Consider the following 19444-nt stretch of genomic DNA (forward strand, 5'->3'; position numbering starts at 1 on the left):
CGCCATATCATACTGTGCTATGATTGGTTAAGACCACCCAAATGGTTAGGTGATGGGCAGTTTGATCCTGGTTGGCGATACGTTAACATGCCAGTTATAGCTAGCTAATATAGAGCTACGTTAAGAAATATCCTGTAGTACTGCATTTTATTATTTTGTACAAAGTGTGCAAAACAAGACAATAGATACTAGCTAAGGCAAGCTATCTAGCGGGTAAGCTTGCAGAACAATGTCATTCCTTTGAATGTTCACGAAATGAAACATTTGGACAAAATGTGGAAGCTCTCGCATTTTGCAATTCTGCTCGTGGAATACCAAGTGTTGTTTAGAGATGTCTTTCAGTGAATATCTAAACAAACATCTGGTTGCCAATTGAGTGATACTTTATTTATAATCAGCTAGAATCACCTGAATACAGAAGAGTGTTAGGGCCAATTCAAGAGAGAAAAAAAACTGCAAGAGGCTGTGGTACTTATAAAGTGCACATTTTTCGAAAATAAAATGTTAATATTTCTAGAAAGAAGTTGAAATATTTTGTCAATAAAATGACAATGTTTTGTGACAAAAGTGGCAATATTTCAAGAATAAATCCTAAATTGAATGTTGTGAATAAAGTGGCAATATTTTGAAAATAAATGGGCAATATTTAGAGAATCATGTGGCAAATTTTTTGAATAATGTGGCAATATTTTGTGAATAAAGTGGCAATATGATGAGAATAAAGTGGCAATATTACAAGAATAAAATAATATACACTACTGTTCAAAAGTTTGGGGTCACTTAGAAATGTCCTTGTAATATTGTCCTGTTTGCAGACAGAAGGAATATGTTATTGAAGAGTCTTTGAATGTAAAATGTTGCAACTGTGGTGGGAATCATATTTCTGAATTCCCTGAGTGCCCTGTTAGGGTGAAAGAGGTTGAGGTGTCAAGGATCAGGGTTGTACAGTAAATCTCCTATGTGGAGGCGGTGAAGTGTTGAAGGGGTAAGAGGCCACAGTTCTGAAGAAGATATGGTGGTGGTTGCACAGCAAACCAGTTGCAAAGGTTATTCTTCAATCAAGTGATCTGGATACACTTATTGTGAAAAAGGTGGATTTTGTAGTATTTATAGCCACAGTTATTAATTGTACTGCACAAGTTTCCAAAAAGTTCAAGAAGATGGACATCATTATCTGCAGCTGAGAAGATTTTGGGCCTCCAAGACTTAATGGAAGAAGCACTGCAAGGACTACAGTCGCCTGGAAATGTCCCGCCATCACAGGATCCTTCTGAGCCTGGGTAGGGACGTGATTAAAACAGAAAAGCAGGCTGATTTAGTTTAATTAACATTTCGTAGTTTGTATGGATTTTTTTACATGTATTTTTTACTGCGCATTGTTTTCCTTTTAGGATCCTTATTATCCACCCGTACAGTAGGTGGCGGAATGCACATATAAATGTTGCAAACGCCATTATACCAAAGAAGAAGAAATAACAGACGTAATTTCCTTTGTAATAAACTACGTTATGGGCGATTTATAAAGCCAATCAAAAGGGTTTACATGCAATATGTATTCCGTAAAGTGTATTTTGGTAGACGTATGTAGATATTTTGTTTAGTTTGTGGGGAGTGAAATGCAATACTTTACATAGCGCATATAACTCTGATTGGTCAATATTTCAGATAGTACACTTATCAGCCAAGAAAATGCAAATGCGCTGAGACATAGGTTGTAAACAAAACACAAGGAAGGTGCCAAGCGTCAGCTGCACCTCAGCTGATCGGAAGTGGAGCGCGCAACCCCAAACCATTGAGGCTAACTTAGCTAGCTAGTGAGGGAGAAATGGCTGATACCATAGCTGATACAAGGAGGCTATTCTCCAAGCCTCAGAACTTGAATGACGCGTATGGACCACCTAGTAACTTTCTAGAGATAGACGTGAGCAACCCTGAGACGGTCGGTGTCGGCAGGACCAGGTTTACCACGTATGACATCAGACTAAAGGTGAGCAAACCATTATCTTGCTCTTTAGGGCAATGAACTTGGTCTTCTTGATAAAGGGGATTGAGTTTAGCTAGGGTCACACTAAGAGATGTGTACCAGTCAGATGTTAATAATATTTAAACTGTCAAATCAGTTACAGTAGCTAACGTTAGTTAGCCAACCAGCTTTTAAACACGGGGTAACTAGCTAACGTTAGCTGTTGTTAGCATAATAGTTAGCCAACTACCTGGTGGTTTAATTCAACTAACGCGTAGTTATAGTGACATTTTACCAATGCAGCTGTATATTAAAACAATTAAACTAATTCTAGTGAGGTTGTCAAAGTATTGATACATTGTATCATTGCATGGGCCTCCAGTTATTGTCGATAGCCTAGCCAACTTTCTTGCTAATTGTTAGCTAGATGTTATCTTAAGGAATGTGACGCCAATGGCAAGTTACAAATATGTTGTTGAAGGTGGGGGACTTGTTTGTGTCTTGTTAGCAAGAGCTCCATGTCAAACCGTCAGACAGCCATGTAGTTAGCTACATAAGCGAATTTGTATGATCTAACGTTACATGCTACGGTCCTACGAACCGTTAACAAATTCTTGTGATCCAGCTACACCCCTTTCATCGGGTGTTAAGGGTAGATAATGGTATTTGTCTCACACAGAAGTAAAGAGATTGACAAGGGCGTATTTAAACAGTCAATGAGACGTTAATTTCAAGTCTCTACCTAGAAACAGAGCTAGAGCTCAGAGTCCAGCTCCCTCACTCAGTGAAGAAATCTTCTCTTCTCTTATACCCTGACTCAGATATTGAGCAATACAGATTACCCCAGTGTTTTCCCCTTCCCCTCTGTTAGTCAGAGTAATACTATTCCAGTGAAGGGTCTCTGTGTAAAGTTCAGTGTATTGAAATTGTACTGGTCAGCTTCTCTGGAATGAGCAGGCTCAGCATCAGCAAGCCCCACGGACCACTCACTCACCCCAAGCATTTCCTTCCTGCTCTGCTGAGTAAAGGATGGGGGGGTTAAACAGGACAAAATGTATGTCGTCACAAAGCCAGACCTCGGGTCCTCCAATTCTCTTCTTGCTTCCCACTGGTGGGGAAAGGACAGTTGGATTGGAATCAAAGAAGGATTTTTGACATTCACCTGTGGTTTGATCCATGTTTTATAAACTGCACTATTAAAGTCACTCTTCAACAACTGTTGAACCCTCAAATCAGCTGAAGGTGCTCTTGAGTGCTTGCAAAGAAAGCAAAGTTACTCAAAGTATCATCATGACAATTAAGATGAGGACAGACAATGCATGGGGTATAACACAATTTTAAGAAAATATATTTTTGAACATGTCTGGTGCTTGTTCTCATGTTTTTATGAAAACTAAAGCAAACCAACTGAATACGGTTACTAACGCAACAACACTTTTTTTATAGAATATACTCTGTTTTTTTATCCTCTGCATTTATCCTATATCTTTCACACCACTCTTTCCGCCACCTACACAATGTGCATAATAGAAAACAAATGTCAAATGACCAGATTCATTGCATTTGAGGCAGTACATCAAGAGCTAACATGCTGACCAGACCGGACACGTCGCGTGCGCGAGCGTCACAAAATAAATTTAGAAATCCATGTTATTCAATTATTGCACCCACACTGCTCGCGTGCACCAACGAGCGTCTGCGTTACCAAGGGCTAAAATAGAAGTCATTCCTATTTCTGACGCAGATCACACTAAAAGTCCTGCCTCTCCCATTTCCTCATTGGTTTATAGAAGCAGGTACCCACATGCCATCTCCTCATTGGTTATACCCACGTGGGTGATTGAAAGACTAACTGTTTTGCCGGTAGTCGTGGTAATACTATGAAGGTTTAGATGCGATCACCATATAAGTTCAACGATGAAAAAGCCTGGAAGGAGGAGAGATGATTAGAAACGATTCAGTTGGCCGTTTTATGTGTGGATTAATTTGTCGGAGTAGAGGACCTTGTTCAGGTAAAATAACAACTCAATGTTTATATCCTAGGACAAATTAGCTAACAACAGCAAGCTAGCTAAATAGGACAAATTAGCTAGCAAGTGCAAGCTAACTAGCTAAATTGCCATACATGTTTAATGCTTTTCGACCTGTCCCCAAATTAATGTCATTGGTTCAGAGTTTGTTTAGATATTTTAACCTGCGTGTCGTGATCGCGTTTGGTGTAGGGAAAGAAAATAAATGTATGCACGATAGCGCACGCGCTTTTTGGTTCCGTGTAAGCATGTTATCACCGTACGACCGTCAAGCCTGTCTGATTGTCTGGGCTGTCTCTCTGTTGTTGTTTGCCTCTGTGTCTGTCTGAAGCCTTGACTGACGGCCCCCATGGTTATTAGTTGTGTAGTGTTTGAGCTCCTAGCAGTCTTGTAGTATTTATAGCTTTCTCCTACCTAAAGAAGCCAGAGCGAGAGAAGCCTGTCTGTAGGCATTAGGTCTGAATATAAGGCTACTGTACTTGATTAGCGTGTAATAATTAGCATATGCGTGTAATCAGCATTAATTGTGTGCTTCGTAGCCCTCCTTGACCCTGCTTTGCATAAGAGCATGGAATAAGAGGAGCATCCCTCACTTCTCAACAAACGTGGTCTCAACTTTTCTTCGCTTCTCTCCTCATTCCTTTCTTTCCCTTTCTTTAGAAACTTTACTCCCGATTCTAAAGGTGTTTCAGCTATAGCGAAAGGCCTGTCTGGTACCTTGGTGAGCCTGGAATGCTTTGCAGAGTTAGTGTTTCAGGTTCCCTCACCACTTAGCTATAATATTATTTGGATCACACCCCCCCCCCCCCCCCCCCCCCCGTCTCCACTCTCCCGGTGCAACTCATCCCCCCCAATACGGCCATACTGAGAGAGCCTTCTTAATCCCCTCATTGAGGGGAGAAGAATGGATCAGGCCGGTGGGTAGGGGAAGGCCCCCCCTGGGATGCCACAAAGGCACTCCCTCGCTCTTCATCTACCATATCCCTCCATCTCCAACGTCCCTCGTCCGAGAGAATAGTCACCTTGGCTCACGATGACTCTTTAAAGTCATCTTTAAAGTACTCGTATGACAATTGACCTTTTAACAGGTGAAATGTGTGCTGTACCTGCACCAGCAGAGTCAGGGGTCAGGCAGGTCACCTCTTCACTGCAATGCCTATAGGCTAGCTTCTATACTTTGAGTTCATGTTTCTTTGGTTTGTACTACTCATTCTAGGTGTCTGTCCCAACTTCAGTATCTGTGGTAACTGTTGCACAACTCTTTTAGACAAGTAGTAGGCCTACTGTAGCCTATGTAACAATCATTCAATGTCTTTGTTTGGTAGTATACATTTTTGTCATTTACGGTTTTCACTGATATGGTCATATGACATTTCTTTCATGATCAGTGCAGTGGTCATTTTATGGTCACTCGCGTGGCGCATTTCATGATGAAAGGTGACTTATTATGGTCACGTGACAAAAAGTCACGGTGAGAGCGTGTGTGGTCAGTCAGTGGTCGTTTAGGCCTATCGTTTAGGCCAGTTTCTCTGCTAAAACCAGTGTCATGTCCTCAAGTCAACCTACAATTTGCGTGTCCAGACTCCTAAACCTGATAAATATGGTCTTGCAAAAAACAATGGAATGTCATCTTTGGTATTTCCATTTGTTTTATTTGAAGTGTGCCTTCTTTCTGCCTATCATATGTAGTTTAAATAATCCCCTTGATAATAGAAGGCTATTGCTTATAGGCCTACATTTTGTGGACAACATGTTGAATAGCCTAATTTGAGTTCGCTTTCCAGTTAGTTCATCCACAGGCTTTAGTTGTTGTTTTGTTTTTTCATGTCTTGAATGCTGAGGGGACGCTACATAATCCTGATGTCTCTCAAATGGTTTTCATTTGGGTGAAAGGACTTTTCTTTCTCTCAGCAGAGTAGTGTATTTGTTTTTTAACTCAACAAACAGGGGAGGGGGGTGGAAGCTTCGCCACCAACATTAGACCTTGCCTTTGGTAGCCTCCATCTCCCCCTTCAGAGAGCACACACTAGAGAGAATGGACTTTGGGATCTCACTTTATTTATGGACAGACGGGAGCATATAAAAATGGCTCTTATACAGCCCTCTCTCATATCCTCCACCTCTCCACTCCCATAGCCTCCCCCTCTTTCTTTCTATCTATCTTTCTATCTATCTATTTGGGGGGGAAAACTTTTTGGCCATTAATAAAATAGGGAGGGGTGTGGGTGTCTTGTCAGGCACAGTCAAGTGTAATCCAAAATCTACAGGATCATATCTGACAACTATTTTAATGGAAATGGAGAACATATTGTATCAAGGCTACCATGTCCTACTTGAAATGACAGTATCAAAAGTGGGAGTTGATACTATGGCAACAAAGCAGCTTTCTGTCAGCTAGGCGAGTCGGAGAGGAGAGAGGGAAGGCTGTCGAGCTGTAGGGGCGAGAGAGAGTAAGTGAGAGTGCACAGAGAAAACGATAGAGTGAGACCGATGGACCCAACGCCATTGTTCCCCCCTCTCTTTCCCTTTTGGAATAAGATATGATGAGATGGTATTGTTCTGCCATTTTTCATACTTTGTATTTTTTAAAGGGACAGCTAGGTAGGAAGGGTGCGGGGGAGTAGGAATGTGGCGTAGGCGGCCTTCAACCATTCTCACAGAAGAGGGGGGACCTTTATCTCTCTGCTCCCCCCCCGTTTTTAATTACCTATTCTATTGTCACTTAGAAATGTCCTTGTTTTTGAAAGAAAAGCAACAAAAAAATCCATTAAAATAACATAAAATGGATTAGTAATACAGTGTAGACATTAATGTTGTAAATGACTATTGTCGCTGGAAACGGCAGATTTTTAAGGGAATATCTACATAGGCATACAGAGGCACATTATCAGCAACCATCACTCCTGTGTTCCAATGGCACGTTGTGTTAGCTAATCCAAGTTTATCATTTTAAAAAGGCTATTGATTAAAAAGGCAGCTTCATTAAATAGTACCCGCAAAACACCAGTTTCAACATCAACCGTGAAGGGGCAAAAAATGTGCTTTTCCTTAAAAAACAAGGACATTTCTAAATGGGCAAAAAAAAATGCTTTTCTTTAAAAAACAAGGACATTTCTAAGTGACCCCAAACTTTTGAACGGTAGTGTCTATATAATATTTTTACAATAAATGCATAATGTTGGTTTAATGCTGTAACACTAAATAAAACAATTAATAAAAGCCCATTACTGCTAATCACTTACTAACCTTAATTTAATCACATTAGGGCAATTCCACATTAATAGAGTGAAATATGTAAAGTTTTCTGTAGAAATTGTCAAAAGTAGTCCTTGTGCATAGAGTTGTATGGTTTGTTTAACTTTGCCATAATTGTTTTTTGTTTGACATCCATGTAAAGGGAAACATCTGTGTGTGTGTGTGTAGAATTATTTGAATTTAATGACTTTCTTTTTTCATTCAAAAGTAAAGTTTGTTTCCCATTAGTAAAATTATTGTTGCCTTGTGTTTTGGCTTGCTCCTCAAGAAATGCTGGCAGCCACGACAGAAGCCAAACATGAGATTGCTTGGGGTCACTTTAATAATGTTTACATACTGTTTTACCCACTTTATATGTATATTCAGATCCTCAAAAAGTTCTACAGCTGCACTGTCGAGAGCATCCTGACCGGTTGCATCACCTCCTGGTATGGCAACTGCTCGGCATCTGACCGTAAAGCGCTACAGAGGGTAGTGCGTACGGCACAGTACATCACTGGGGCCAAGCTTCTTGCCATCCAGGTCCTATATAGTAGGCAGTGTCAGAGAAAAGACCAAAAAATTGTCATAGACTGTTCTCTCTGCTACCACACGGCAAGCGGTACCGGAGCGCCAAGTCTAGGACCAAGAGGCTCTTTAACAGCGTTTACCCCCCCAAGCCATAAGACTGCTGAACAGTTAATCAACTGGCCACCGGACTATTTACATTGCCCCTCCCCTCTATTTGTTTTGTACACTGCTGCTACTCGTTGTTGATTATCTATGCATAGGCACTTCACCCCTACCTACATGTACAAATTACCTCGACTAACCTGTACCCCCCACACATTGACTCTGTACCGGTACCACCTGTATATAGCCTCATTATGGTTATTTTAATGTTACTTTTCTTTTACTTTTAAATTTTTTTTAACTTTAGTTTATTTGGTAAATATTTTCTTAACTCTTCTTGAACTGCACTGTTGGTTAAGGACTTGTAACTAAGCATTTCACGGTAAGGTCTACACTTGTTGTATTCGGCACATGTGACAAATAAAGTTTGATTTGATTATACTGTATTCTAGTCATGGCTCATCCTATATAACTACTGTTGTGCACACCTTTTCTATTCATATACTATCCATACACACCATATGTGTATATATACATTGCCTTAGGAAAGTTTTCAGACCCGTTGACTTTTTCCACGTTTTGTTATATTACAGCCTTATTCTAAAATAAATATAAAAAATCCTCAGCAATCTACTCACAATACCCCCATAATGACAAAACGAAAACAGAAGTACCTTATTTACAAAAGTATTCAGACCCTTTGATATTAGACTCGCAATTGAGCTCAGGTGCATCCTGTTTCCATTGATCATCCTTGAGATGTTTCTACAACTTGATTGGAGTCCACCTGTGGTAAATTTAAATTGATTGGACATGATTTGGAAAGGCACACACCTGTCTATATAAGGTCCCACAGTTGACAGTGCATGTCAGAGAAAAAACCAAACCATGAGGTCGAAGGAATTGTCCATAGAGCTCCGAGACAGGATTGTGTCGAGGCACAGATCCATCATTCTTAAATAGAAGAAGTTTGGAACGACCAAGACTCTTCCTAGAGCTGGCCGCCCGGCCAAACTGAGCAATCGGGGGAGAAGGGCCTTGGTCAGGGAGGTGACTAAGAACATGATGGTCACTCTGACAGAGCTCCAGAGTTCCTTTATGGAGATGGGAGAACCTTCCAAAAGGACAACATCTCTGCAGCACTCCACAAATCAGGCCTTTATGGTAGAGTGGCCAGACTGAAGCCCCTCCTCAGTAAAAGGCACATGACAGCCCGCTTGGAGTTTTCCAAAAGGCACCTAAAGACTCTCAGACCATGAGAAACAATATTCTCTGGTCTGATGAAACCAAGATTGAACTCTTTGGCCTGAATGCAGGGACTGGGAGACTAGCCAGGATCGAGGCAAAGATGAACGGAGCAAAGTACAGAGATCCTTGATTTAAAACCTGCTCCAGAGCGCTCAGGACCTCGGACTAGGGCGAAGATTCACCTTCCAACAGGACAATGTCCAGAAGCAACTCTTGCGTTGTGTGCTTAGGGTCAAGTCTCTGAATGTCCTTGAGTGGCCTAGCCAGAGCCCGGACTTGAACCTGATCGAACATCTTCGGAGAGACCTGAAAATAGTTGTGCAGCAATGCTCCCCATCCAACCTGACAAAGCTTGAGAGGACCTGGAGAGAAGAATAGGAGAAACTCCCCAAATAAAGGTGTGCCAATCTTGTGGTGTCATAACCAAGAAGACTCAAGGCTGTAATTGCTGCCAAAGATGCTTCATCAAAGTACTGAGTAAAGAGTCTGAATACTTATGCAATATTTTAGTTTTTATAATTTAGCGAAAATGTGTAAAAACCTGTTTTTGCTTGGTCATTATGGGGTATTGTTTGTAGATTGAGGTAAAAAAAAACATTTCAATCCAATCAAACATTTCAATCCAAGGGTAGGAAAAAGTCCAGGGGTCTGAATACTTTCTGAAGGCACTGTATATTATATATTTATATTCTGGTATTACTGCACTGTTGGAGCTAGAAACACAAGCATTTCGCTGCACTTGCAATAGCATCTGAGAATCTGTGTACACGACCAATACACTTTGATTTGGGTGTGGTTTGATGTAGGTTATCTTGGTTGTGTCCTTGCCACCACCAAGATACACCCATCTGTCAGAACCTTGCCTGCAGTTGTTTCCCCCACACTCAATCACAACGAACAAACCTCCTGCAGATTGAATTCAATAACAACAGGCAGATGTATGGTTTGATGCTGGAGGAAACTTTGAATGGGTCAGTAGCCTACAGACCTGTATGAGAAGGATGCAATTGCTGAATTTATTTAGATATTCTAAACTAAATGTTTTGATAACTTCCAAATGTAGGTACCGATCCATTTAGAAGAAACAACCCTTTACATAAAACAATAGAAGCAGTGTCCTGCTAATATAACAATGTGCACCTTTCATCGTCATTCCCAGCCGATACAGATACTGTGCCTATCGGCATTTTGTCTGTTGGTAATGGGGCTACCTTGGCAAACATGTCAGAGTGGTCATATCTTCCTGTGTGGTGTCCCGTATATAACCAGAGTTCCCTAATCCTGGTGCAGAATACACAGGGTTTCTCCGTCCCCATATTGACTGATACCATTCAATTCAATAATTAAAAAAGACAATATAAGTAAAAGTTGTCCAGTGAAATTGTTATGCTGAGTGCCAGGTCTTTCTCCATTTAGAGATATCAGTATCAACCCATTTGTCAGTCTGGAGTGGACATCACATCATCTTGCAAGTGTCCATGTGCTGGCTGATACATGTTTCTGTGAACACAAACACACATAGTCATTGTTCTATTCTCAACGGCAGTTACAATGGTCATATCTGACACACAAACAGGTATTATATTTAAGTTTGAACAGGTCAGATAAAACCTACCCAATTATGGTCTCCCCATCAAACGACAGAGGCTGGCGTCTGGAAAAAGCTTCTACAGTCCTCTCCAACTGTAGAAATAGGCTGAGTTGAGGCAGAGTTCATTCCATCAGTCACTGATGAAAAGGGTGTTGCAAATACTGGACTGGATTTCTTCTATACTATATTATTAGTAATCACATTCAGTCCCGCATTGTGGATGTGTTGAGTGCCAGGTCTCTCTCCATTCAGAGACAGTATCAAGCCTGTCTGTTGGTCAGGACTTCATCACATCAACTTGCAAGTCTCCAAGTGCTGGCTCCATAGATGCATCTGTGAACACATCCACAGTCACTGTTCTATTACCAATGCCAGTTAGGATGTGTGATATCTGACAAATTAACATGTACTATGATGGAGTTGTAACCGGTCATACTAAACCTACCTAATTCTGGTCTCCCCATCGATGACTGTTGGTGAGCAGGCAAGAGGTGGGTGGAGGTAAGGTCTTTGATTAGCGTGGTGGAACCAACCTGATCACTGCATTCACCTTTCTGTTTCACTTCAGGGATGTAGTTTTGAGGGAGCATGCAATTGGCATGCTGACTGCAGGAATGTCCTCTAGAGCTGTTGCCAGAGAATTGAATGTTCATTTCTCTACCACAATGTCGTTTTAGAGAATTTGGCAGTACGTCCAACCGGCCTCACAACCGCAGACCACGTGTAACCATGCCAACCCAGGACCTCCGCATCCGGATTATTTACCTGCGGGATCGTCTGAGGCCAGCCACTCGGACAGCTGATGAAACTGGGTTTGCACGACCAAATAATTTCTGCACAAACTTTTAAAAACTGTCTCAGTGAATATTATCTGCGTGCTCGTCGTCCTCACCGGGGTCTTGACCTGACTGAAGCTGATAATGTCCCAGTTCTTCAATGGCCTGCATACTCACCTGACATGTCACCCGTTGAGCACGTTTGGGATGCTCTGGATTGACGTGTATGACCGCATGCTCCAGTTCCCGCCAATATCTAGCAACTTCGCACAGCCATTAAAGAGATTCCACAGGCCACAATCAATAGCCTGATCATCTCAATCCAAAGGAGATGTCGCAATGCATGAGGCAAATGGTGGTCCCACCAGGTACTGACTGGTTTTCTGATCCACGCTCCTAGCATTTTGAAGTGCATCACCATCAGCCATTTTCACTTGGAAGAGGCTACCATTAAACATTTCGCTCCCTGCTTTTACATGACCATCTGGTCTGGAGTTTAGTGATTTTATTACTGTTCTGGTTAGCGATTGTATCACCGTCGTGGATTTGTATCACTGTCGGATTTGTATCAGCGATTGTATCACCGTCATGGTTATTTTATCATCCCTTGTCGCCCTGGATGTCTGCCTAGTTGAGGGCCTCTTCGGCTTCCTCCTGTTACTTGCTGCATTGCTCCCCGCCTGCCCTGGTCTGTCTCTTCCAGTCTGGTACAGGTGCCCCCGCCACTCTCTCTCTCTCTCCCCAGAGCTTTGCTCGCCTACATCATACACATACACCACATACTTTTTACTGATCTGCTGTTGGACTCTTTGATTAGGGATTCTTGCTATGCTTATATTATTATTTAGGAACGCTTTTATATGAAGTCGTAGCTCATTTTAATATTAGTGTTTTTAGTGTTGTGTTGGCTACATCTTAGATTCTTCTGTTAAATTTGTGCTTAGTGATGTGTTTTCTCTTTTATGTTAATTAATAGGGCAATATATGAACATGCTGCTGTTGTCTACCCTTGACTTTTACAATGTTGTCGATACTTTTTAGAGCCCTTTGCTCTGTGAATGGGGAAATATGACTGTTTCTCCCTCATGCCTTGGGAGAAATCACACGCTTGCTCTATAAATGCACGTGTGAACTTTGCACATTTCTCCCAAACAATGGGGAAATCGGACTCTTCCGCTTACATGTCAGGACCGTTCTCTTGGTACTTAACCATGTCTCTGGACTTTACACATCTCCTGAAATATGTTGCGTTAAAGAATCTGGAGACTGGATTGTCATTCAAGTGCTGTCTGTAAATCCAAATGTTGTAACCCCCGATCTAGACTTGCCATTATCTTGCTGCTTCTACTGTCTGCAAATGTGCAATCTAACCCAGGTCCTGACATTTTTACCCCTGACAAATTAATTAGTCAGAGTGGCCTGAAATTTCTGCATATGAATGTAAGTCCTCTGCCGAAGATATATTGATTTTGTGAAAATATGGATAAAAACTGCCGACACTGGCCTCCCGGGTGGTCTAGGGCACTGCATCGCAGTGCTAGCTGCGCCACCAGAGTCTCTGGGTTCGCGCCCAGGCTCTGTCGCAGCCGGCCGCGACCGGGAGGTCCGTGGGGTGATGCACAATTGGCCTAGCGTCGTCCGGGTTAGGGAGGGTTTGGCCGGTAGGGATATCCTTGTCTCATCGCGCTCCAGCGACTCCTGTGGCTGGCCGGGCGCAGTGCACGCTAACCAAGGGGGCCAGGTGCACGGTGTTTCCTCCGACACATTGGTGCGGCTGGCTTCCGGGTTGGAGGCGCGCTGTGTTAAGAAGCAGTGCGGCTTGGTTGGGTTGTGCTTCGGAGGACGCGTTGCTTTCGACCTTCGTCTCTCCCGAGCCCATACGGGAGTTGTAGCGATGAGACAAGATTGTAATTACTAGCGATTGGATACCACGAAAATTGGGGAGAAAAGGGAAGAAAAAAAAGAAGAAGAAAAAACTGCCGACTGATATATTTATGCTTTCTGAAACCTGGTTCAGAAAATATATTAGACAAAAATATTGGCATAAATGGTTACAATGTTTTACCTGCAGATCGTAAATCTAAGGGTGGTGATGTTGCTGTACTGTATACGTAAAAGACAAGTTCTCGTGGCCGTTCTGATTTCTGTTAATTAACCTAAGCAATTTGAATCTGTCTTTGAACCTAAACCTCAGCTCATCTTGAAATATTGTTGTATCTTATTGTTATAGACCTCCATCTGCTACTGCTGGCTCTCTGGATTGTATTTTCGAATTGTTAGTACAGCATTTCAACTCTTGAGTTTCTATTGATGTGTGATCTGAATCAGGTCTGGTTAACATTAGCTCTGATCAACTAAAAATGATATGCAATAACTATAATCTCACTCAGATTGTCAACAGTGTAACTAGGTTGAATTTAAAGTATCCTTTGAAATCCTCTTTGATTGATTTGATCTTAACCAATATGCATCGTTTTTTAGTTGTTGCAAATGACATAAGTGATCATTGTGCTGTTGCCTGTGTGAGAGAGGGTCAAATTCCTAAGCGATCTCCACGTGTCATTACGAAAAGAAACGGGAAGCAGTTTGACATTCAAGGTTTTTTACATGATGTACAGTTGAAGTTAGAAGTTTACATACACCTTAGCCAAATACATTTAATCTCAGTTTTTCACAATTCCTGACATTTTGTCCTAGTAACAATTCCCTGTCTTAAGTTAGGATCACCACTTTATTTTAAGAATGTGAAATGTCAATAATATTATAGAATTATTTCAGCACATTCCCAGTAGGTCAGAAGTTTACATACACTAAATTAGTACTTGATAGCGTTGCCTTTTAAATTGTTTAACTTGGGTCTAACATTTCGAGTAGCCTTCCACAAGCTTCCCACAATAAGTTGGATGAATTTTGGCCCACTTCCTCCTTGCTCGCACACGCTTTTTCAGTTCTGCCCACAAATGTTCTATCGGATTGAGGTCAGGGCTTTGTGATGGCCACTCCAATAGCTTGACTTTGTTGTCCTTAAGCCATTTTGCCATAACTTTGGAAGTATGCTTGGGGTCATTGTCCATTTGGAAGACCAATTTGCGATCAAGCTTAAACTTCCTGACTGATGTCTTGATGTTGCTTCAATATATCCACATAATTTTGCTTCCTCATGAAGCCATCTATTTTGTGAAGTGCACCAGTTCCTCCTGCAGCAAAGCACCCCCACAACATGAACCTGCCACCCCCGTGCTTCACAGTTGGGATGGTGTTCTTTGGCTTGCATGCCTCCCCCTTTTTCCTCCAAACATAACGATGGTCATTATGGCCAAACAGTTCTATCCAGCATTTTCACAAGGTGCTTTGTTGTTGTTCTGGAATTGATTTGCACATTTCTCACCAAAGTACGTTCATCTCTAGGAGACAGAACGCGTCTCCTTCCTGAGCATTATGACAGCTGCATGGTCCCGTGGTGTTTATACTTGCGTACTATTGTTTGTACAGATACACGTGGTACCTTCAGGCGTTTGGTAATTGCTCCCAAGGATGAACCAGACTTGTGGAGGTCTACAATTTTTTTCTGGGGCCTTGGCTCATTTCTTTTGATTTTCCCATGATGTCAAGCAAAGAGACACTGAGTTTGAAGGTAGGCCTTGAAATACGTCCACAGGTACACCTCCAATTGACTCAAATGATGTCAATTAGCCTATCAGAAGCTTCTAAAGCCATGACATCATTTTCTGGAATTTTCCAAGCTGTTTAAAGGCACAGTCAACTTAGTGTACTTCTGACCCACTTCTGACCCACTGGAATTGTGAATTATAAGTGAAATAATCTGTCTGTAAATAGTTGTTGGAAAAATGTCTTGTGTCATGCACAAAGTAGATGTCCTAACCGACTTGCCAAAACTATAGTTTGTTAACAAGAAAATTGTGGAGTGGTTGAAAAACTAGTTTTAATGACTCCAACCTAAGTGTGTGTTTAACTTCTGACTTCAACTGTATTTAGCATTGAATAGAATTGAATTAATCCCTGATTTTGAATTAGCATTTTCTTACTTCCACAACGCATTCCAGGAGGTATTCAATAGGCATGTCCCTTTCAAAAAATGCAGGATTAAGTGTAGAGAACCCTTGGTTTACTGATGAACTTGCTAAAATCATAAGGGAACTAAATGCTATGTGGGCTATAGCAAGAGGATCTGGTTCGGTGGGCGATAGGATGGCTTTTAAAAGTCTTCGAAATATGGGTGTGGCTTTGACCCGAAAACTGAAAGCAGACCACTACCTTTAAATCTTCTTCAGATAATTTAAATAATCCCTCTACATTTTAGCAAGTAGTGAAAGGCTTGGAGAGCAAAAAGAATACACAGGTGTTCCGCAAGGTGCTATTTTGGGCCCAATGTTGTTAGTTTTGTATATCAACAACATTGGGAATCATATTGAAACAGCGGATGTTCATTTTTATGCAGATGATACCGTTCTTTATTCACGTGGTAGCAGTTTCTTTAGCTTTTCAAATGCCCAAAGAGCATTTAACAACAGAATCTGTATGATTTGAAGCGGGTTCTGAATTTTGGTTAAACAAAATGCATAGTATTTTAAAATGCCAGTCATGTTACGAATCATGTAATTGCTACATTGGTATTTTTTCACTTACTTAGCTAGCTAATACAGCTAGCTAATTTAGCATACTCAAACACCCAGTTCAAACTGATGAATGCTATTTATGTTGGCTAGCTGGCTAAGCCTATCCAGCACTGGAACTCTTCCAAGTCAAGGTAAGCTTTCAGTTTTATTAATGCATTGTCACCGGGGCCTGCCTTGTTATTGTAGCGGGTTTACTAACATTCGTTAGTTCTCATAGCTATGTTCACTATGACTTTAGCTAATATGGTGACATTGACAATGCAGGCTGTATGTAGTGGTTAGCGGTTATGGTATAAAGGTTTGTCTGGGAAAGTTTCTTTTTTTTTTGCCTGATCAGACAGCTGTTGTGTTTTGCACTGAAAAGGTGAGGAGCGTGCTTAGATGCGAGAAGGATTATACAACAAGCAAAGTGATTATGCTGTTTGTTTCATGTATTCAGACCCCCTTGAATTTTTCTAAATTGGATGAAATAGTTTTTTCCCCCTCAGTGACCATTGGGTTCTTGGTCACCTCCTTGACCAAGGCCCTTCTCTCCCGATTGCTCGGTTTGGCCAGACGGCCAGCACCAGGAAGAGTCTTAGTGGTTCCAAACTTATTCCATTTGAGAATGATGAAGGCCGCTGTGTTCTTGGGGACCTTCAATGCTGCAGATATTTTTTGGTACCCTTCCCCAGATCTGTGCCTCAACACAATTCTGTCTCGGAGCTCTACTGGCAATTCCTTGGCTTTGTTTTTGCTTTGACATGCACTGTCAACTGTGGGACCTTTATATAGACAGGTGTTGCCTTTCCAAATCAAGTCCAGTCAATTGAATTTACCACAGGTGGACTCCCAAGTTGTAGAAACATCTCAAGGATGATCAATGGAAACAGGATACACCTGAGCTCAATTTTGAGTCTCATAGCAAAGGTACGGAATACTTATGTAAATAAGGTATTTCTGTTTATTTTTATTTTTATACATTTGCAAAAATGCAGTGTCATTGAGGTATTGTGTGTGTGTATATTGATGAGGGAAAAATGATGTAATCATTTTTAGAATAAGGTTGTAACGTAACAAAATGTGGAAAAAGTGAAGGGGGTCTGAATACTTTCCAAATGCGCTGTACATTGAGCTGGTTAAATGGAATATGAGTGACAGTCATCTAATATGCTGTAATAGAAGTAAGGCCCATTAAAAAAATATATACATTAGTCCTCCCTAATCTTAAACGGTACTGACTATGAAAATGATATATTCTGAGTTAGGGGACATTGTTGAAATGTCTTGTTTTTTTTGTTGCTTTCATTCTTGAATAGCTTATATAATTGAAATGAAAATATCCCAAAATATCTATCAATTAATTCCAAATTGATATCGAAAACATACTCCAGTCTCTAAAATCAAACCTATTTGGGTCAGTATCAATGCGTGATATCACACCTGTAAGACAGTCTGGACATGCATCTCTCCATGCAGACAACGGGAGAAGATGTAACTACTGGCCTATGAGGATAACTCTGTGTAAGATTATATTTTACCTAAACATGAAAACAGGCTGAACCATCCCTTTTAATATTTATTAATTATTGATCATTTTTGCTAGAGTGAACGCCACCATTATTTTGCTTGAGAGGTGAGTGTACTAGGGACGGTGGATTACACAGATGAGCTGCTGTTCGTGCTGAGCGATTACCCACCACTTTTTCCCCCCACGATTTTATTAAACAACTAATTGACTGATGTCGGTTCAATTACTTGTATTCCATTAATTAGGTAAGACAAACTTATTTTTAAGATTTCAGTTATATAATCAATCAATAAATCAAAGTATGTTTTTGGGCTTGTTCTGTAGTCATGGCACACTTTGTGTAGCTATTGAAGATTGAAAGCTGGAAGATAGAAATATGTAATAAAAATCAATCATGTGTATTTGTCTCTATCCTCCACTGATTCAGAATATACCATTTTCATTAGAGGTTATGCCAACATGGCCGTAATCGTATCCGTAAATTGACAATTGATAGTCGGATCGGATGATACTCATGAATCTGATAGAAAAAAGAACGGAAGTGTTGGCAAAATACCTTACCTGCACATTCTTGCTGCAAATTAGGAGCAGTGTGTGTCTGTGTGTCCTCAACTTGCAACAGGCAGCCAAGCTTTCTGTCACTCAGTCACATTGCACATCAGCGTTTAATCTTTTTTCCCTAATCTTGCCCCGCTTGTTAGATATTATGCACATTGATAGCTTGATAGCAAACGTCCTCACCATGTGATTTGTCATAGTAGCAGGCAGCAGACCAAAAACATGTGAGGAAAAGTGATCGTTTGAAATTATGAAGTTAGTGAAACCGAGAAATACAGCTTCACTCTATCCAATCAGAGCAGCAGGGTCAACACATAGCCCGCCGTTCTCTTTACAGACAGGCTAACTAGCCAGTTAAGTTATTTAGACCACATAGAACTTTGCGCATGACTGATTGACATGAGAAAGATGCGTGCTGGCACCCAAAAATTACTTTATTTTTGATCACAGACAATTACAAAAAATACTTGGATCATAATCGTAGCCAGAAAATGTCCCATATTCGTTGCAATACTCGTTTTGTCCGACTACTGTAGCGGCACACCCCTAATCTTCATGGTCATGACATGCTTGGGTCATTGACAAGAGAGAACCGAATATAAAACTACATTTACCTCTGTTACTGACGGTATAGCTCCAGATTGGATTAGATTCAGGCCGGTGACGCCGTTACCATTTGTTGCTCTTAGTTCACTGTATTAGTTAAACTCAGACATTTAAAAACATTTTTGTTATTTATTTCACCTTTATTTAACCAGGTAGGCCAGTTGAGAACAAGTTCTCATTTACAACTGCGACCTGGCCAAGATAAAGCAAAGCAGTATGACACAAACAACACAGTTACACATGGGATAAACAAATGTACAGTCAATAACACAATAGAAAAATCTATATACAGTGTGTGCAAATGTAATAAGATTAGGGAGGTGAGGCAATAAATAGGCCATAGTGGCGAAATAATTACAATTTAGCAATAAACAGTGGAGTGATATGTGCAGAAGATGAATGTGCAAGTAGAGATACTGGGGTGCAAAGGAGCAAAAAAAAACTATATGGGGATGAGGTAGTTGGGTGGGCAATTTACAGATGGGCTGTGTACAGGTGCAATGATCGGTAAGCTCCTCTGACAGCTGATGCTTAAAGTTAGTGAGGGAGATATAAGTCTCCAGCTTCAGTGATATTTGCAATTCGTTCCAGTCATTGGCAGCAGAGAACTGAAGGAAAGGTGGCCAAAGCAGGAGTTGGCTTTGGGGATGACCAGTGA

General features: G+C 41.0%; 1 protein-coding gene across 2 annotated transcripts in view; it reads left to right on the forward strand.

Moving 5' to 3' along the window:
* The first annotated feature begins 1463 nt into the window (after positions 1-1463).
* LOC139556674 (sorting nexin-3-like) overlaps positions 1464-19444 on the forward strand; it is a 42581-nt gene continuing 24600 nt past the window's right edge. Inside the window, exon 1 of one of the 2 annotated variants that reach the window (XM_071370907.1) lies at positions 1464-1987. In XM_071370907.1, the coding sequence (XP_071227008.1) occupies positions 1826-1987 (162 nt within the window). In that variant the 5' untranslated portion in view covers positions 1464-1825. The remainder of the gene's footprint in view (positions 1988-19444) is intronic. The other variant, XM_071370908.1, reaches the window with a different exon arrangement.

The sequence above is a fragment of the Salvelinus alpinus genome, chromosome 27 (genome assembly GCF_045679555.1).
Source record: "Salvelinus alpinus chromosome 27, SLU_Salpinus.1, whole genome shotgun sequence".
Classification (NCBI taxonomy): Eukaryota; Metazoa; Chordata; class Actinopteri; order Salmoniformes; family Salmonidae; genus Salvelinus; species Salvelinus alpinus.